General features: G+C 41.2%; 2 protein-coding genes across 2 annotated transcripts; one reads left to right on the forward strand and one right to left on the reverse strand.

The window, feature by feature from the left end:
- Positions 1-485: 485 nt before the first annotated feature.
- Positions 486-8589, forward strand: gucy2f (guanylate cyclase 2F, retinal). The gene is made up of 18 exons (XM_029446499.1): positions 486-1227; positions 2056-2357; positions 2601-2955; positions 3083-3167; positions 3615-3711; positions 3907-4032; positions 4550-4630; positions 4726-4902; positions 5018-5174; positions 5353-5502; positions 5586-5734; positions 5839-6002; positions 6093-6285; positions 6401-6575; positions 7350-7448; positions 7542-7636; positions 7753-7838; positions 8508-8589. The coding sequence occupies exons 1-18, from the start codon at positions 486-488 to the stop codon at positions 8587-8589; spliced, it is 3315 nt and encodes a 1104-aa protein (XP_029302359.1).
- A 3075-nt stretch (positions 8590-11664) lies between these two features.
- On the reverse strand, positions 11665-15581 carry serpinh1b (serpin peptidase inhibitor, clade H (heat shock protein 47), member 1b). The gene is given in 9 exon segments (XM_029447075.1): positions 11665-12512; positions 12621-12853; positions 12967-13065; positions 13184-13250; positions 13252-13455; positions 13577-13769; positions 13908-14057; positions 14767-14798; positions 15479-15581. Coding segments are annotated over 7 exon segments (1218 nt in total). The 5' UTR covers positions 14027-14057; positions 14767-14798; positions 15479-15581; the 3' UTR covers positions 11665-12209.
- Positions 15582-21527: the final 5946 nt, after the last annotated feature.

Consider the following 21527-nt stretch of genomic DNA (forward strand, 5'->3'; position numbering starts at 1 on the left):
CCTTCTTCAGGCATGCTTCCTGTGAACAGAGGTGTTTGTGGAAACGCACAGGAGCCTTCAGAGGCGCTGACTGCGGGACATAAGTAGCTCTCCAGGGTGCTGAAGTCGTCTCCAAACGCGACACAGCTCTCTGCCTGTCACTTTCAGCTCATAATCCAAACACAATGACTCGGCTGTGTCTTCACCGGAGCGCCACCGTCGATCCTCGGGGTGAATAGGTAAAGTGTATGTGGATACAGAAAAGCAGATCCGAGAGGACACCTGTAAGATTGTCTCATCGGACACTGAAGCTGTCCTGATGGCACCAAATAAATGGTAAGTGGTTCATTTGTTAAAATTCAGCCAATATCATGTTTGACTCATAATAGCCATTCATTTGAAATGTAGAAATGACCAAGGCTTTTATCTTTGCCCGTTTTGCAGGTGTCACTGATAATTCAACAGTGAACACAAAGATTCACTATCTTGGACATCCTGGAAGGACAATGCAAAATATTCATCCAAATTTCAGAGCGGCGCTATGGGAGTCCAACCATCCATGTATGCAAATAATTAAAAGCAGACCAACTTTAACGACACTGCCCTTTTACAACGTTCTGTTATGGGTCCTCCTCGTAATGTTGACGTTCCCTTGTTGTGTCCGATGTTTAATATTCAAAGTGGGGGTCCTGGGGCCTTGGAACTGCGACCCCATACACTACAGGGCCCTGCCCCATGTGGCCGCCAGGCTCGCAGTAAACAGGATAAACGGAGACCGAAATCTGGATTTGGGCCTCAAAATGGACTTCATCATCCTCCAGGAGCCTTGTGAAACATCCACAGCGCTCACTGCTTTTATTCACAACGAGAAGATGGCGGATGTGTTTGTGGGCCCCACCAACCCGGGATACTGTGTTGCAGCTTCTCTGCTGGCCAAGAACTGGGATAAGGCAATCTTCTCCTACGGCTGTGTTAACTACGAGCTGGACCGGGTCCTAGGATACCCAACCTTTGCCAGGACAGTACCGTTTCCCACCGAGGTGCTGTTCACCGTGTTGAAACACTTTCGGTGGGCCAGTGTCGTGGTGGTCTCGTCCAATGAGGATATTTGGAGAGATACTGCTGGGAGAGTTGCTACTGCTCTCAGGAGTGAGGGGCTTCCTGTCGGCCTGGTAACGTCCATTGGTATGAATGAGACGGAGGTAGAGAGCACGCTGAGGAAGATCCAGGCTGCAGGAGAGATCAGGGGTGAGTCTGTGCTGACATTAATGCAGGATCTAGCTACATTATAATGATAAAATGTACGTTAAATAGAATAGAATCTAAATAGAATACATGGATAATGAATCTCTTATTGTATTATTATAAGTTGTGGGTTTATAGAAATAGATGGTCCCCATGCTCCCCACGTTTTTATATTACATTATTATATTATGTAATATAAAAACAGGTGGAGCCGGTATTACATCACAGGTGAACACCTGGCAGAACTGCAACATATCAAACCATCAGCTGTCCTGATTAGCTCCACCAGGATTTTCTCACATCCAAGCTGTGGGCTACACATCCTCTTCAGCAGGCTTATCACTCCTCCAATTTAATATGCTTTATTGGCATCAGTGTAACAAAGACAATATTGCCAAAAGCATCAAGTCAATAGGGAGAATAAAAAGAAAATGAAGCCATTGTGACATTGCAGATTTCACCTAGTGATTGAAGTAAACTGGGGCAGGAGCTTCATTAGTGTGATAGGTAATAGAGGAGAGGGAGGAAGGTTAAATTACAGGGCACTTCAACTTCTCATACTTCTTAAGCTGCTTCTTTAGCTTCAGACATTCAGCTAGTTTGCATACTCTTAGCTAAGCTTTGTCACTTCAGAAGCATCTGTCCAAGGATCAATGTACTGCACCTAAGAACTGCAGAGTCTAAATGTGACTATGTGTGCTTTGCTGTGTGCATGTGTGTGACCATTAAAAGAGGATTACATTTCCTTTTTAGTCATGTTATCGCTCTAAATATGACCATAAAACAAATAATTTAGCGAAACCCGACTGTGTTTTTCCTGATCTGATTCAGTCATCATCATGTGCATGCACTCAATCCTGGTTGGAGGGGAGCAGCAGGCAACCTTTCTTCTCAAAGCACAGGACATGGGCCTGACTTCGGGGAAGTATGTGTTTGTGCCCTACGACACCCTCCACTTCAGCGTGCCCTACACCAACGTCACCTACTTCCCCCTGCAAAACAACAGCAGGCTGAGGGAGGCCTATGATGCTGTGCTCACTATCACTATGGCCTCTGAGCCTTTGTCCTTCAACGAGGCGTTCGCTGCCGCCAAGAGGAGTGAGGAAATCACACTAGCTGTTCAGCCAGAGCAGGTAGAAACCACGTCTGTGTTAAAACTCACATGAAATTGTCCATGCTGACTGTAACGTGATCACTTATAGTCTCTAATGTAATAAGATTCATGTACATACATTTATTGCAACGTGTGTTCATTATTTTGTGATTTTTCTGATGTCTATCAGTGATGTATGCGCTGTAGTTAGCAAAACGTTCCTCGAGAAGATGATTTTAAATAGTTGAAATATTGTACTAACACATCATTGCGCACCTTGCAGGTTAACCCATTATTTGGGACCATTTATAACAGCATCTATCTGCTGGCCATGTCCATCCACAATGCCAGGAAGGGAGGCAAGCAGCTGTCAGGATCCAACCTGGCGTACTTCACAAAGAACACAACCTTCACCGGCTTCAACCATCAGGTCCAGGTGGACACTGCTGGGGATGTTAAGACCATCTATGTCATTCTGGACACTGACAGCATTGGGAGCCAGCTGTACCAGACCTATCTGGTGGACCTGAAGTCCGGAGTTCTTCGTTTTGCTGGGAGGTCCATTCATTTCCCACGAGGATCTCCTCCGCCATCTGATTCCAGCTGCTGGTTTGACAAGAATGCCGTCTGCACGGGAGGTAAGAGGCTTCGCTTTGTCGTGCGTGTATTCATGTTTGTGCGTGAATATCGATGCACATGGATGTGTTTTATGGCATGTTCTCAATACATTTCCCACAACATCAAGTTATCTGTTGTCATCCTCAGGTGTGGAGGTCACCTACATCATAGTGGTGTTTGCTGTCATCTTCACTTTGGCTGTCGCAGGACTCGCTATAAGTCTTTATATCAGGTACAGCCTATAGATTACATTATATTACATTACAGTTCATTTAGCGGACGCTTTTGTCCAAAGCGACGTACAAAAAGTGCAAACAATCATGGAGATACAACTCCGAGCAGCAAGAATCTTGTAAGTACAATAGCTTCAAATAGGTACAATCGTTTAAGTGAACACTGTCTTCAAATAAGCCAGTTTGAAGTGCAACATACAGAAACAGTAGAATACAAATTCAACTATTAGCTATAAATAAGCCAAACCAATATAAGTGCAGCATACAAAGTACAGTTATTTAGTTTTCTTCATAGATACAGGCAGATTCATCTTTTTGAACAAACAAATTAAACCTTGTGTTTCTCTCCTGTGTTTTCCTTTTCCTTCTTTCCCACCAATTCAAAGTAGAGGCATGTTTGTATCAGATAACTAATGTTCTTATCTTTTTCTAAATTCCATTGGCAGGAGAAGACTCCAACAAATCCAGCTGGTCAAAGGTCCCAATCGGATCCTCCTGACCTTAGAAGATCTCACGTTTATCAATCCTCAGCTTAGCAAAAAGGTAAGCAGCATCCCTATCTCCCAGTCATCCACATGAAAAACGTAATGTGTTGTCCAAGCCTTCTCCCCATTACTTGGACATTACACATTGAATGTTAGGTCGGAATATGATAAATTGTGCACATTTACTTAATGAAATGTTTCCGGTTGAAACTCATTTCTACTAAATCTTCCCTGTTTGTTTGATGTCCCACAGAAAATTACTTTGGAAGATCTGAGCGAGTCTAAGAGCACTCTGGAGGAGAAATCTGGCGACCGCTCACACTCTGTGAACAGCACGCAGGCTGCAACTCATGAGACCACCAATGTAGCTGTGTACGAGGTACGTAACATGCACCTGTTGCTTCAGTCGATATGTGTACGCAATATTTAAAAATGCACTATGTAAGTGAGGGAGGGAAGGGTCTCCTTGTGAAGCTAGGGCCCTTAACTCTAATGGCGCATTTTCCGCAAAGTCAACCACTTTGAATGAGTAATTTAAACGTGTTTGAATTCAGTTTTTGGGGGGTTGAGGTTAGGTTATACCTGTTATGAAGGTTTTTGTGCTCTCTAGTTTCTGTTGAGTCTACAGTATATGATTGGGTTCAAATGTTTTTCCAATTAAAAAATGACTTTTACAAACAATCCAACGTTTAGTTTGAGGTTCCGAAACAGTATCTCCCATGGATGAACAGGCAGCAGTAAAATGTTTTTTTTAGAAATTAAAGAAGCACATCATCTAAAATAGTTTAATACCTCTTTAAGAAAATAAAAACATATGTAAAAAAAAAACTGCATATGGAAGACAACCCTCAAAACTAAGGTTTGATCCCACTGCAACAACATGACTTCTCTTGCAGGGCGACTGGGTGTGGCTGAAGAAATTTAAGGAGGGACAGTTCAAAGAAGTGAAGCAGAGCACCACCAAGATTTTCACAAAGGTAGAGCAGCATGCAAAAAAAAACCAGTTCCAGTAATAATAAATACTGTAAATGAATATTGTAATATGATTATCTAACACATTCTGCTTTCTCAGATGAAGGACCTGAGAAACGAGAATGTGAATCCGTTCCTTGGCTTCTTCCTGGACTGCTCCATGTTTGCAGTGGTGACGGAGCACTGCTCACGGGGCAGCCTGCAGGACCTGCTGAGGAACGAGGACGTCAAATTAGACTGGATGTTCAAGTCCTCGCTTTTGCTCGACCTCATCAAGGTGAACACTGATGCACTGAATATGCACAGTAGTACCTGGGTGTTACCAATCTCCCTGTTGGCTTGTTGATGTTTCTTCATGATTAACGAAACTGTCGGACACATTGTGCTTTCAGGGTATGAAATATCTTCACCACAGAGAATTCCCTCACGGCAGACTTAAGTCTCGTAACTGTGTGGTAGACGGGCGTTTTGTCCTCAAGATTACGGACTACGGCTTCAATGAGCTGCTGGACGCTCAAAAAGCTCCGATAGAAGATCTTCCACCTGAAGGTATCCTCTGCTCTGGAAACAATGTCTCATAATCCAACATACAACATCTTAAAATATGGCTTCAAGATGAGGTTGAAGGTTTTAACACACACACAAAGCCATACATATATCACAATTGGTAGTGACTGGTATCATGTTACCAACCTGATTCTCAATCTTTTCAATCTTTTTCTCTCAGATTTATTTTGGACAGCTCCAGAGTTCTTAAGGGAGCTTGCGAACTCACGTAAAGGCACCTACAAAGGAGACGTGTACAGCTTTTCTATCATCCTCCAAGAGGTGGTGGTCAGAGGGCCACCGTACTGCATGCTGGGTCTAGCGCCTGAGGGTGCGTATCCATCACTGAGATGTAGATTTCAGGTACATGTCATCAATATTTACTACATTTTGATTTGAATCTCTCCTCACCAGAGATCATCCGTAAGGTGAAGAAACCTCCTCCGATGTGCCGCCCCACTGTGGCCCCGGACCAGGCTCCTCTGGAGTGTATCCAGCTGATGAAGCAGTGCTGGAGCGAAATGCCTGACCGGCGACCAACATTTCACGAGATCTTTGACAGGGTATTTTTCTTGGAAACAGTTGGTATCCCACTCAAATAAACCACTTTAACCAATGTCATGAAAATCGTTTAACCGTGATTCTGTATATTTTTTTTAATGAGTAGTTCAAAATAATCAACAAGGGTAAGAAGACTAACATCATTGACTCCATGCTGAGGATGCTGGAGCAGTACAGCTCCAACCTGGAGGACCTCATCAGAGAGAGAACAGAAGAGCTGGAGGTGGAAAAACAGAGAACGGAAAAACTACTGTCAGAGATGCTGCCACCGTGAGTTCATACACATACACACACGAAAACACCCCTAAGCTTTAATTACATTCACCTAATAAAACGCCTCTTTTCTCTGCCTGCCTTCAGTTCTGTGGCAGAGGCCCTGAAGACCGGCGCCACAGTGGAGCCAGAGTACTTTGACCAGGTGACAATCTACTTCAGTGACATTGTAGGTTTCACCACCATCTCCTCGCTCAGTGATCCCATAGAGGTGGTCGACCTTCTCAATGACCTCTACTCACTGTTTGACGCCGTACTCAGTAACCACGATGTCTACAAGGTGAGATGACAAGCTCAATATAAGTGTCATCAATATTTTAAGAATGTTGACGTGTTATCTACACGTGCACACACTGATGTGCCCATAACTGAATAAATATACTGACATCATCTAGGTGGAAACCATTGGTGATGCTTACATGGTAGCATCGGGTCTGCCAAAGAGAAACGGCAACAAGCACGCTGCTGAGATTGCCAACATGTCTCTGAACATCCTCAGCTCGGTAGGAAGCTTCCAAATGCGGCACATGCCAGACGTGCCGGTCAGAATACGCATAGGAATCCATTCAGGTGAGATTGCGTACATTATTAACATTCCGCTCCAGCATTATTTAAATACATTTGGTCTCATAGATTAACTCTACAGTCAAAATGAACAGACAAACACAACAAAGTCAGTGTTGTTAAGGCTGCACCAGCTGTCTGTGGTCACTATTTGTCTGGTATCAGTGATTTGTCTGAAAACTTTCCTTTTTGTATGGTAATCAGAAGTGACTTGTACATCAGGTCTAGTATTTTAATGTGAATGACAGTGCTCATGCATGCTGGGTGTCGTGGCTTCTTCCTTTGTGAGGTTATGGTTTCTGACTTGCCTCGCGGAGGTTCTTGTCACGCTGCATCACATCATATTTATTTTCCAATCCAGGCATAGCAGCGTACAAACATAAGCCATCTGCCAACCTAAAAAAAAAACGCTTGTGGTCAAAACACAATACTGAGCCCCGATAACCAGTTGCACCTGTGTCTCAATTACTCTATGTAGTCATACATGTAATTTCCTGCCCTACTGTGGCCACAGTGCATAATAAAGGGCGGCAAAAATCATTCAATCCAAGTAAATAGGTAAATCAAATAATTATAAATATAATCTCTCACACAATTAAACAAATAATGATAATTCTATGAAAGCAAAAATGGCTCCACCTCTGGGAAAGACTGTGACTACTTAGTGACAGGAACTAATATGCATTGATGACGCAACAACACAGTAATAGTCTTGGTATTAGCAGACAGTGAAGCCAGTACAATCAATACAATCCATTTGTCTTTTCCCTTTATGTTCAGGCCCCTGTGTTGCTGGGGTGGTAGGTCTGACTATGCCTCGGTACTGCCTTTTTGGAGACACCGTCAACACTGCCTCTCGTATGGAATCCACTGGGCTGCGTGAGTTTCCTTTACACACGTACACACCCCATTTAGTTGTGTTGTTTCATGTTTCATACCGGTCTAATGACTCTTCTTGTCTTTGTCCCTCAGCTTATAGAATCCATGTAAATATGAACACTGTGAAGATCCTCCATTCTCTTAATGAGGGTTATAAAATAGATGTTAGAGGCAAGACAGAGCTGAAGGTAACATTTTAGAATCATTTACCCTCAGTACTTGGTATTGAGACAAGTATTTTAGAGGAGACAGTGTCAGGTTCTATAGATCAATGCCCAGTTTTCTTGTTTTTTTTGGATTTCAGGGTAAAGGTATTGAAGAGACTTACTGGCTTGTAGGGAAATCAAACTTTACAAAGCCTTTGCCAAAACCGCCAGAGATCAAACCAGGGTAAGAGCTTCAAACACTTGTTACCTTTTGTATTGCTGAATCCTAAGATAATAACTAAAAGTGTACACATTCTTAAATTACCATCTGTTCCCATAGTTCAGTTTGCCGATAGGAATGTTACATTTCATTATTGTTATCGTCGTGTAACTGCCTCCTGTCACTGAAACGCTTTTGACAAATCACAACTACGTGAATGTTACTTCAGGGATGACAATCACGGGCTGAACTCCGAGGATATAGCTGCATACAGGAGAAAGAAAGCTGAGAAAAGGCTTGACCTTCTTAGTCCAAACACAGGAGGTAGAGACCTGCATGCCAGCTGGTGTTGTGTTGTGGAAATGTTACTGTGGCTTTCAGTTTGATGTGATCAAATGCAACCTCAGAGTCTGACCTCTCTCATTGATTCTCAAATCTGTGATGTATTAGTCTAATTAATCTCTTGATCTTATCGCCTTCTATATCTTCTTAAGCAGATTGGGGAAAACCCTCTTTGTTTAGATCATTCACTTCTATTGTGGCTCGTTTTCATAATTAACTCATTTAATTGAATGTATTTTTGGCAGCGTTTGTCGTGCTTTTTTGTCTGCTTTGTGGCATGCTTACATTGTATGTTCCAATGTCTCTGTAAAATACAATATGTGTCTTAACTCCACCCTCTGTACTCACTAGGGACAACTGGCAAGAAATGGTGACCGAGGAGATAAAGACCCTTTTTCGCAAGGCCAACAGGCCGGTGGATAAAAAGATCTGAATGAGAAGAAGAGAAGGAAAGATGTGAAAGAAAACTAGAGGAGGGGAAGACAAGAGGACACATCCACAGAAAGAAAGAGACAAACAGTTGGGGGGGGGGGAGGCAGGCAGAGGACAGAAAGCACCACCCAGTCTCTCACTGTGGCTTAATGCAGACTTATTTAAGAGGATTGTCCCTCGACTGGCTAATCTGCCTGCAGCCAGCGCAGCAGAACATGACGGAGGTAATGTAATGAGAGCTGTCTGTCGCATTACCTGCATACGTATCTGCTGCCAGCAGCGCAGGGAAGGTGAACCGCTCCTTAATGAAGGATGCACTTATTCACTCCTCTCTGCACTCACCGGCCACTGAGTGGTCACCTATTCCAGGACAACCATAGGTTCACCCATTTGAACGCCTGTTTCAAAATGAAATGTTATATTTTCTGGTGATAATGTCTGTTTTTAGTTTGCCATGAAAGCTTGCGATATAGTTGCGGGGCTGAGGATGCTATTTTGCTGTGGCTGGATATTTTATGTTATTAGAGTCAAAGTTGCACGCAAAGGCTGCTATTATATCATTATGTCAATGCAACAAAATATGTATTTTTTTCTTTTCTGTTATAATCAATGTGGTTTTAGGATCCTTTAGTGAAACATGTCGCTATTTCCAAAGTGCTCAGTGGTGCATTTAATCCACTGTTCCTCAGGAAAATGATTTTCAACATTTTAGCATTTTAACAACTTGAAATCTTGTTTTTTGTCCGTCATCACAAGTTTACAACCTTTCTTTAGCGTGACACTATGAGAACATGATCTCTGTGTTGATGCTCACACAGGATTTTATTTATTACACCCACCATCTAAGTTAAATTTCACTTTGTAATGTCAAAGTGACTTTTGTACACAAAGTTCAGCAGAGCAAAACTCCCCAACAGCTGGTGTTGTCCTATATTACAGCTTTTCTTTTATGATTGCTTAAACACGATTTAAAAACTGGCCACAAGTTCACAAGTCACAAGACCTCAGATCTTTTGCAAAAGGAAAGACTTCAAAAGTTATTGTTGGAAAAATATTCTTAATAACACGACGAAGTCAGGATCAAAATCAAATAAGAGTTTTAATCTATATTCTTGCAAGAAGGAGCTGAGTTTATACATACAAAGGATGATCAAACTCACACACACACACAGGTTGTAATGCTGTCGTGTTGCTCAGAGAAGCAACTGTCCCTGCTCCAGTATATATACGAAGATCAAAGAAACAAACAACTGATTCAGATTACAGAGAGGAGATTACAGAGAGGAAAGGAACGAACTGATTCAGATCAGGTCGTCCTTGGTTTATTACTTGTTTACAGTAAATAACAGATGTGCTGATCAATCAACTGAGGACTGTTCTTTGATTGATCTATAGTTCATCAGTAGTTCATCAATAGTTCCCCTCATGTCCCCTGCTGTGTTAAGCACTTTCTGTATTTTCCCATCATGTATATATTTTTAAAAAATGATGAAAACCCAATATTGTCACCGTATGGCACACAAATCGTCAATACGACCTGATTCTCACACACGGCTCAATCTAAAACACTTTTCTAATACTTTTCTAATTATAGTCTTGGTTTCAGAGGTATTGTAAGTAAAGTACATGCATATATTGACCAAATACAGAACACAAGACCAGTACTGCACACTGAACATATTCTAAATAGAATAGAGTATATAGCAAACATGTGTGGAGAGAAAAAAGACAGGCACACTCACCTCTTGCCTTTTTACAGTGCTTACGCCTGATTGGTGAGTTTCCGATGACTGTAAACAGCTAAGCGTCTGTACACCTGACAGCCGTCTTTGCTCATTTGGTTCATAGGAAAGTATTTTGAAAGTCAAGTCAATTGTTACTGTTACTGATGTGCTTATGGTTGTGCAGATCTGGGCTGAGGTTTTACTCCTTGAGTGTCAGTTCCAGTAGTTGTGCTTTATGTATCATTTTATTGTGTAACTGTAATGTTCTACTCTGGTACAGTTAAAGTCTTTTGTTTTCTGAGAGCTGTGTAGCCGCTAAAGAGCCCCATCTAGTGTTCAAATTAATGTATTTTCTAAAGAGCATTGAATGGATTATTTTGAGTGCTTCTGAGTAAAAAAGAATAAGCAATATTTTCACTGCAATTTATTGAAAACAGCATGTAGGTACAAGGGAGTGCACACTAAAGATAACATGAAACTAAATAGATACTAATATTGAAATGTGTTATTTGATAGAAGTGTATTTGTGAAAGTATTGTTTTGACCTGAACCGCAGATATTCAGTCAGCTCTCAAACCATAACCAATTATTGTTCTAATAACAGTTGAAAATAATCCCCTGCATGTCCTCATCGTAATACTGATTATAAAAACATCTTAATTCATGCTTGGTGTGCAAAACAACATCAGAAACATGTATATTGTGTAATTTATATGTTGTTATTTATCTTGTATATTATTACTGCAATGCAAAGAATATGTGTATGTTAATATGACATTATTAAATAATTAATTTGTACAGAGTAACCAGTTATTTTCCTCTTTGCAACCAGAAGCTCTACAACTCTCAAAGAATTCAAAACTTATTGTCACACTCTTTTGTGATTAAATTGACAATACATGAGAAAAAAGATCATCCTTAGTATGAGTATGAGTGGCACCTTTAAGACTACATATTTGGATTTCTTTGTTTTTGTCAACCTATCTACACTAGTTACAACTTGTTATATGCTGGGCTGGAACTGCAGAGATTCCCACTCACCATTAGACCCCTGCACTCCAGTTTTTTTGCACTGCAGAGTCGGCTTTTCCTCTGTTTGGAACGTCCCATCAAAGATCCCACTGAGTTTTATGTGGGCCAGTGGTGGTAAGGGAAATGAACTACCAACTTGTCTGGATAGTTGATAGATGACCCCTACATTCCAGAGCTGGGAGGATTGTTTGGCCTCCAGCAGACTGGAAAGATTGTTATCCTTCCTCACACTCGTCTGTTTAACGCTCCAGAAGACTGTATCAACTGTGTTTGGATGGTATTCAGACATGACGTGCAAAACATATAGCACACACACGAGCTCCTCTTTGTTTTTTATTGAAAAAAATGGACACATTTTGACATAATCACACAATTCCAACAGCTTTTTTTGTGCAGCAAGTGAACATGAATTAAGCACACACCTTTTGCCTCCTTTCCTCTGCAAGCTCAGCTCGTGCAGGGAAATAATTCAGTGCAGATTGGAGGCAAAATAAATAACTGAGCGTGTGAAGGGAAGGAGCGAGACATAAACTTGTGCAAAGATCTTTTTGACTTTAAACATTAAAGATGGTGCATGAAAACGCACATGGATCATAGCCGAAGTAATACTAGTAAAACAAGGTGTGAAGAAAACTTACTTAGTATAAGCATGTTGTCTGCCGTTTGATGAAGAGGGGGGCTTAAGACTGAGACCTAACAATGAGGGTTGTGTCTAAAACAGTAAGCTCAGGAACTAAGTACACAGGTTGCCAACTGGAATGTGCTCATAAGGTCAACTAAGGTTAACTGTCATAACAAAAATACACGCAGTTACCTGCCATCATTTTAGAAATAGCAAAGCTACTCACCCTAATTCCCATTAACTTTACAGCTCATCACGCAACATGTCACCTTTAGGTCTAACCACCCTGCCAATGTACAGGATGGAGTTGGTCTTGTTGTCCTTCACCAGGAAAATGAAGGGGTGATCTAAGTAGAAAAGCTTGGGGTCCCTCAGCTTTTCGGAGTCGTAGATGCTGGTGTCAACGGGGTTTCCCTTCACGTCCAGTTCCAGGGCTGACGCGTGGAAGACGTTGGACAGGTACAGGTCCTTCTTTCCGGAGATGTTGGACAAGTCTGCCTTGGCTTTGTCCACGGCCTCGGTCAGGCCGAGTTTAGCCAGGTGTTTCTAGAAAAGATGGAGAACTGCTCAAATCAAAGGGCTTTTGTTTTTTGTTTTTTTTATCTCTATACTTTAACTTCATATTGTTACAACCATCAGATTGCCACCATTTACCTGCAGGTTGTGGCTGACTTCCAGTTCGATTTTGGGGATGGAAAGGGCCACAGCCTTGTTCTCCATCTTGCTGATCCAGGTGTCCACCTGCTTCCTGGTCAGGAGTTTCTCCAGGCGCTGCAGGGGCTCCACATAGTGGGGCATGATGAAGATCATAGAGGCCTGCTTCTGGCCCAGAGGCATGTTCAGCACAAAGATATTGTTCTCTGTATCCTCGTAGAAGTCATACAGACCTGTGAAGAGCACACGCATCAGATATCTTGTCTTGCTTGCATTCTTGTTGGCAGAATAAGTTTTGAAGATATGATGGCATATGGTCAGAAGTAGGGACGGTGGAGAAAGTCACCTGAATGATGCATCATGGGAACTCCAATGGTGAATGAGCGGGAAACCAGGAAACTACGTGAGTCCACCAACTTATCATTGAATGTCTCATCCCAGTGAGCTGTGGGACAAAACATGATGGACTCAGTTACACATCTGCACAATCTTTGGACATCTCCATGGGTTTCAGTTAGGATCAGGTATTGTAAAATATGAATAAAGTCACTATTTGTACTCACGCTTGAAGAACATAGCGTTGACAATCGTGGCTCCATCTGGATTCTGCACCTCCTTGGTGACCTCAGGGCAGCTTGCCATCTGTGGACTTGGCTGCCCACTCATTGATGGAGTTCACTGCACTCCTCTTGTCTCGCAGGTTTATTTTTGAATGGTCGTAGTTGTAGTGCTTCTTGCTGTTTTTCACAAAATCATCAGTAAAGGAGACGGAGCTGGGGCCGTACAGGCGGTTGTTGATCTTCCAGGTCGTGTTGCGTGTCTTGGCATCGCTCACCTGAGAAGGACCCACGCATAAACGGTGACTAAAGAGCAACATGTAGAAAGCACTGAGGGTGTCGTTTGAGAAGTATAAACAGTAAGGGCTCATATACATGATTTTATATTGTTGCGTTTACCTCAGAGAGCAGCTCGGACAGGCCTGCATGCAGATGCTCATCCTTCAGTTTGTCAGCATTGAGGATTTTTTTGACCTGGGAGGCAGTGGAAGCCTTGGCACCAAGAGCAATCATCCCCAGAGAGGAGGCCACCACCACAGGAGAGATGAGGATGTTCTCTGTGTCTTTGTCCTTTGCCATGTTGTGATAGAGGCTGAATCAAAATCACATGAAAGATTATTTGCTTGCGTTTCTAACCAGAAAAATATGACAAAGAAAGCTTGAGCAAAACCAAGTGTCTCATTAGAATATATACACTTTATTATAAACGCAGTAAAGTATAGATTTAGACCTGAAGGCCAGATTGGCGCTGTTATCAGCCAGCATAGTGGCATGGCTGCTCAGCTTCTTGTCCTCTGCAGAGGCAACGAGGGCCAGCAGACAAAGAGCTACGGCGTTAGTCATCCACATCCTGTCTGTCTCCAAAAGCAGCTGTAGCAGCCTGTGCAGAAGGAACAAAAGACAAAGAGAGGGTTAACATCTCTTAACCTGATTTGGTTTCCTAAAATCTAATAAATGTGTATTGAGTTTGAGATGGAGGGCACACGTATATGTCCTCAGAGGGAGTTTGTGGAATGATATTCAGAATTGAGTTGATTTGATAAAAACTAAATTCCAGGACACAGACTAGGATTGGGATGTGGAGCTGTCAGTGGCAGGGCAGGGCTGGCTCAGCCCACACAGAAGCTTGGGGACGCCTCCATTTTCAGGCAGACATGTTCTTGGCCACGTCAGCAACAACCGAGGCGAAGCTGTACAGCTGGAGTTGAGTGAAGCACTGTGCTGACTCCACACTAAAATTCGATGCCTCTCTGTTCTCTACATTTATTCTACATGATGCATACTCCTGCACGTCTGCACTTTGATGACTTTAATGACTTATTTTCTACTTTTACATGTTCTCTGTCGCGTCGCTCTGAGCCATCTCTTTGTTCGAAGAGAAAGGGCTTGTGCCCGCAGGCTACATCTAACTCATCCCATAGCTTTTTCGAAACAAAGGACTAAATTCATGAGACTGAAATGAACTCCAGCATCTGTATACATGTTGCTGAGCCTCATCCACCATTCTGAGACCAGAGATATGTTGTATTCATCTCTGTATTTGCATTTTTGTGATACTTCAGATATTACTTTGCATCATATTCGGATACCTTTAGATGTTTTCAAGTCTGCGATTTTCATTCTGAAAGACAAGAGGTGTATGTAATAATCTCCATCGAGCAGGCAGACATATTATACAGGCTCGGATAGAGACATATCCTGAGTTTTATAATTGATCCAAGTTTTATCCTAGTTTCAGTTCCTTGAGACTAAAAACAAGTTTAAGTTAAGTTATTATTATACAAGTTAGTCATCATTTATTTACAATCAGTAAATGTTTTTCATTCGTCTGTTTGGGACCGAGAAAAAACCTTCCATCCAGTCAGCTGTGCCACAAACAAGCAGCACTCATTTCTAGAGGACACATTTGAACCTCTCTTCATCAATAAGTAATAGATTAAAGTAAAACAAAGGCAGATTGGGTGCATACACAGTACATTTCTTGATTTGATTTCACTGAATGCGTTTAAATAGACTGTAAAGAAGTAACATGCAGAGGCAAAAAGCTTTAGTATCCTCATGCTGGGATAAATGATTTGAAAACGTTAAGCTGTGCCAAAGATTTGTTATTATTATTTTTTTTACTACAGATTAACTATAATATGCTGTGTGCAGGTCAAACGGCCAGAGAGAGAAGATTTGAACATAACGGGTTAAAATGGGAAAATGTTGCACTGTAACTTTAAACCATAAAAACAAAGCCCCACATTCACCCTCTGCATTCCTTCCTGCAAACAAAGACGGTTATCTTCTAATGCTTACCTGGCGCAGGTTTGCAGGTTTTCTGCTCTGTTTTACGTCCTGTGGATAATGTGACTGTAACACACTCTCCTGCTTTTTATATCCTGACAGAGAACTTTCTAGAAGTGGGAATGGGCAAAAGAGGGTGTATGTGTTTCCTCAGGAAGCTGGGAACTGGGACGTCCCACTTGAAGCCACAGGCTGGAATGAAAGGGGTCGACTGAAGTAAACTCCTCAGCACTGGTCTGGGCTCAGCTTTGAAACTTAACTTCCTGTGGCTTCAGAGAAAAACAACACGAGAACATCTGATTCTGGGTCAGAACAGAAATGCTCCTCAGCCTATAGCTTCTCACGCTGCTTGCTGACTCAATCTATAACACGGGTTTCATCACATGTAAAATATGATTTTTAACTTGAACTGAAGGATTCTTGTGTGGCATGTAAACACTGTTTTTGCAGCTGTTGTAAATGTGAGTGCATGAGCCTCTTTGGGGCAAAACTCTTCTGCAATCTCAGCAAACAACACATCGACGAATGGCCGCACTGTTTGCAAATGTTCACAGGAGAAAAGCAGTCATTTTATGTTTGTTAACCTCGTTACACAGATGTGAATGTCCAGGAATTTAAAAGCTTCACTCAGTGGTAGGCCTATTGCTGCTTCACAGAAGCTCTCCAGCCCTGCCCCCACCCCCACAGTGCCACGTCTGTCCAGCTGCTGACTGCTCTGTGGTGGACGGATGGGGGTTTTAAGGAGAAACACTGTCGTAAAAAGTGCCGTAAGTGACCTCTTTTCTTAATTTGTGCAAGAACATTTGACAGGAAATAGGTTAGAAAGACTTGTGTAAACCTGTTAAACACATCAGATTGATATTAATGTGCATTACTCTACAGTGACACAGTTTCCACAATCATATCCACTAGAAGGAAAGAGCAAAACACTTGATAGATAAGTGATCACTCTGCATTACATTCATTATCAATACTGATTATGGTATCTATTTTCCAACCAGGGGAATTCCATCAATCTCTTAATCCCAGAAACTCCTCCTCTTTGGCAGCCCCCTGCAAATTGTCCTGACATGTCAACTGATGAGTGGCTCGCATTCTTTCAGTGACTTGTTGAGGCAAGCATCCAGTAAGTTTGAGGGGGGAAAAAAGCTCCCTAAATGCTAACTCCACAATCCGCTTGTCTAGTTTTAAATATTACATTATTCACATTATAGGGACGGTGAACCCAGCTAACAATTTCTCCTTTGAAAAGATTGACACACAATTGCAGCCCCCTTCCTCCCCTCGGGGGATGTTTTCGTTCTGAAGAAGCCCCTGGAACAAAGGTTTACACTGAAATTCCTCACCGTGTGAAGAGTGAGGGGAGCGATCCTTTCATCGTCTCGCTTGAGGGGAAAAGGCCTGGAAGTTTCCAGACATTAAAGTTGGAAGAAAAGGTGGCTCATGCCCACACGACTCACGGTTGTGAGACTACAGTTTCATGTGTGCTTTACCGAAAAGGCTCATGCCACAGTAGTGCGTGCACATTGGTGTTTTTACTAACGTTAATTCATGAGGTGTGTGCTAGCACTTTACATTGTTCCACTCACAGTACCTCCTGTACACTGACTAAATACTGTGTATACCGTGTGTGTACGTGTCTGTGTAAGCATTAAGACGCTTCCAGCACATTTCTGAGCCAGCACCACATGCAGACATTTTAAATGCTGTGAGACATTTACCTTTAACGTAGGGGAAGGGAAGGAATTAGAAGCTTTAGGCACAACACTTAATGATGCAATATTTCATCGCCAACCAAGATAGTCAGAAGATTGCATTGAATGACAGTAAGTAAGGTCAAGACTCAGCTATGTGTCTGTCTGGTATGAATCTGATGCAAGAGCAGGAATAACAGACCTCAGAGGGTGGAGCGACTCTCACACAACGGCAGCGACGGAATTGCCATGGACATCATTACACTAAGCACAAGTTGTGTCTCTCTTAGTGTTGCTAAAAGAGAATATATCAATAAAGTTTTTTGCTTACTGGTTTTTAGTTTATTTTTGGGGGATTTTAATGAAAAGCTATGTCCATGGATGACAGAATACCAACACTTTTACAAACAGGACGATCGATATTTTAGAAGTATTGACTGCGTTAAGTTAGGTAATTGTTATTACTTGTATAAGTTGAACATCTTTGCTATATATCAAAGTATAAGGTTGGTATAGTAAGGAATAGAACCACATCTAATTCAAACAGTTGTTCATGCCTTGGCAGGCTAGAAGACGACATACAGTAAAGGGGGGGTTGTGGACAAACAGAGGAGTCACTGTCCTGTTTTACCATCTGTGTTAGTCCTTCAAACAAAACACAGGATGGTGGCAGCCTGTTGCAACAAGGGGGGGGGGGGGGGGGGGGGTTTCTAAACACCTCTCTTTCTGTTTATCATGTTCAGTGTTTGGTTTCCTCTCTAGTATACTTTCCAGATGGGTTTTAATATTGTTGTTTATTTATTCCAACGCTCTCCCCCAGGTGTATCGGAGACAGTTTGAATATTCTCTTGAAAAAAAGTTTCAGAAGACAAAAGGTTTCAAACTGTTTTATAGATTAAAAATGTTGGATATGATATATATATATATATATATATATATATATATATATATATATATATATATATATATATATATATATATCCATCTCCGTTGGTTGTAATCATGTCATTCTGTCACAATCTGCTACGACCACGAGGAATTGTTGGACACAAAGACTCCACTGAAGGAAGCAGAGCGCAGCTGTCAGGAAGATCATGACGCAAGACCTGGGAAATGTTTCAGCTGTGTGATGAAACTTTCTGAAGTTGGATGTCTATGATCATATACAGCTTGTAATGTGCACTTTCGGTCTAAACCAGTCCCATATATTAAAGATGGGAACTGTGTTGTAACTGTATTAAAAGCTGCTGCTTTACAAGAAGTATTCCCTTTGTAATGTCATAATAAACACTACTACTATATTAAAACAGTCAAATTACTTCTCCCTAAGAAACAATATTGTATACTCCATTTTCAGCAGATTTAGGGTAAAAATAATAATCTTTAAGTTAATTAATAATAGATTAAGTTACTCTAACATTGCTACCCATCTGTGTGATTAAAAATATCAAATGTATTTATTTTTTGGGCATATTAATATTCCATCATAATTATTAGCCTGGATATGTTGACCACGTGTTTAAAATCTGTTTTGAGTAAAATAACAAATACGAATTGTTAAGGAAAACATTCGCAGCCTTTTTTTTTGTTAGTTTTGAACTAAAAGAATATCATAACAGTCTGTTTTGGATCTAACTTGATGATGACAAGGCAGCACAGGTTAATCTTGATGACTTTAATACAAACCGAACACGCCCCCTGGTGGTACACGTTTAAAAGATTCCTCCAAAGCCAACAACTGTCGTCAGTATTAAGTCTTGTTGAGGTTACATTCAAGTTTGTATTCCTTTTTTTTCCTCTAGAGATGTTTTTTAATTGAATTTATTTTGATGGACTTCTTGTTGTATGTTCCACCATGTGCTTGGTTGGTGGGGGGAAATACTAAAAGAAGATTTTTTTGCACAAAAACTAAAGATATAGCCTCCTAGACCAACCGTTGGGATGTTCAGTATATAAACCCTGAATGTCAACAGAACTAGTGGAAATCATTTGTATTTTCTTGCTAGTTTATTTGCTACTGCCTTGCATTGTGGACAAACAACCACTAGATGGGGTCCAAAGCAACCAAATAAAGTACACTCACTTGGCCAGAGAAATGATCTGTTGATAATTAATAAGAGGAGTTCTAGTCACAGTGACTTTCATTTTCTGTTTAAGGCCATGTCTGTTTTTATACTTCCAGTGTGGCAAAATGAAAGGAAATTGAAATCACCTGTGGGAGAGTTGTCACATATATTGGATACAGTGTTTTAAAGTAATATGTTTCATATCAACTCCCTACAGAGACTTATATTAAGTCAATGCTGTCTCAGACTTGATGCAGTAAGGTCTCTGAATAGACTGCACCTTGCTGTGAAATTCCAACAGACCTTCAAAGTCATAACAAGCTGTTGCATTGGCATTCAGACGATACAATCTACACGTGTCTGTGTTGGTATTCTCATTATTTCGTCTTTCTTCCACCTCTCACGTTCTGTTTATCATTTATCATTACAAGTCACAAAATATTTACCCTGCTGACACACCACCTGCAGAGGAGACCCCGACCTGCCTTCCTACGCTTCCTGCCTGTGGATTCTGTTTGGCATTTTGAAATGGGTGGAGATCATAACAGAGCTCAGCAGCTGGAGATGACTTGTGCCTATTTGTGTAGATTCGAGCAGAGAAGCTTCTGCTGCCACATCAAACACGGATATGCCACAGGGAAATCGTCCCGAGAGGAACATTTCCCTCGCTGTGCCACCTGCAGAGATGCTCCTGCAGAGACAATGCCAAAGCGTGTGTGTGTGTGTGTCCGTATTAGTGGCTGACTGAATGTGAGGGTGGTGATATTATCTAATCTAATTATTCAGTTTGAAGAATGTTAAATGGTAAGAATATTAAGTGGTCGTTTAAGTGCTGTTTGATCTGAATGTAGTCGTATGCAACACGACTTAAGAAAGACACACATGCACACAAACATGAGGAAGATTATTTTGCATCAATATGATGCTAATTAATCTGGCAACATCCCTGCACTCATTGTTTCCTTGGTGATATATACAATATGTTACTCCTTTTAACCACAACTCCTCCTCCACCTAACATAGACATCTAAGTTTACTGCACATTGTTTGCTTAGATTTGGTGCAGAGAAACATAACAGCAATGTAAATGAGTATCCTACTTGATGGCCTGTATAACAACCTAATGACACAAGGATAAAACATATGAAATAAGAAGTTGACTAAACATATCACTTTTTACGGTACATAATAAATGCACTTTAATGTGTGCAGTTGAGTGAAAAAGAAGTTTCTAACCATTTGAATACGGATCTCTGACACCATGGTCCCTCAGAAAATCAGTCCATCTAATCCAACTAGAGCCATTGTAATTAAACATCTTTTTTTTTACGGTGCCAGCTGCCACTTTGGCCAGAAAAACACTCTCTGGATTTCCAACTAAACAAGGGATTACATTTAATCTATGCACTCAGTGTGTTTCTTGATGTGTTTGATATGTTAAATTGTGGTTAAATGTGGTTAAACGAGGCAAACATTTGCTTGATTCATTTCCTGAAAACCATCCCCCATACAGGTCAACATTTGACATCATCTACCAGCACTATATAATACAACTAACAGGACAAATATGATGAATACTGTCTCAGTGTGTCTCATTTAGTCGATTATGAGGCACTCCTGACATTACATTACATGTCTCTGATTATGACTACAGATGATGTTCTTGTGACAAACAAATCCATCAGCTGCTTAATGAGTCATCTGGTATGTGTCAATATAATCAAAGGTGACAAAGTCTGTACCTGGAAAACACTTGGTGTGTGGAGGCGCTGTGTCCCCTTTGGTAGTTTGATTGTTTACTTTGTTTATTTGCCTGATGAATAATGAGACTTGTATCAGATGCAATGGTCTTCAATGACATGGTACTGGAACGTATACCTCACCTCTCAACAATTACAGAAAATAAGGATGTTAAAACATGCAATGGAAATGCGGGGTGTGTATGAAATAACTCACCTTTCAAGAAGACATGGCTGTTCATGACCTTTAATCTTTGACATGTGTAAACATGCAAAACTGCATTTTCTTCATTGAATCTCACTATCAGCTAAGTATATTAGGTATGCTGTTGAGATACTAAACAGATTGATAAAAGAAAAAAGAAAAATAAGCCCTTTTGCCTTATTTACACATTGTTGCGTTCAAGTTTCATCGGAATTTATGCTTACGCATGATCTGTAGACTGGGATTTGGAAACACTATGATGATAGTTTAGTACCATTTGGCTTCGATTTATCTCAGTAAGAGTGCTTGCACTGACAATAAATGATGACAATGACGTTTTAAACCGTAAACGTAAAA

This window comes from Cottoperca gobio, chromosome 13 (genome assembly GCF_900634415.1).
Source record: "Cottoperca gobio chromosome 13, fCotGob3.1, whole genome shotgun sequence".
Classification (NCBI taxonomy): Eukaryota; Metazoa; Chordata; class Actinopteri; order Perciformes; family Bovichtidae; genus Cottoperca; species Cottoperca gobio.

Coding starts and splice junctions, on each gene's coding strand:
- gucy2f (XM_029446499.1), top strand. CDS start 486: ATGCAAAATATTCATCCAAATTTCAGAGCGGCGCTATGGGAGTCCAAC. Junction 5,735..5,838: donor TTCACGAGATCTTTGACAGG/GTATTTTTCTTG, acceptor TTTAATGAGTAG/TTCAAAATAATCAACAAGGG. Junction 6,576..7,349: donor ACGCATAGGAATCCATTCAG/GTGAGATTGCGT, acceptor CTTTATGTTCAG/GCCCCTGTGTTGCTGGGGTG.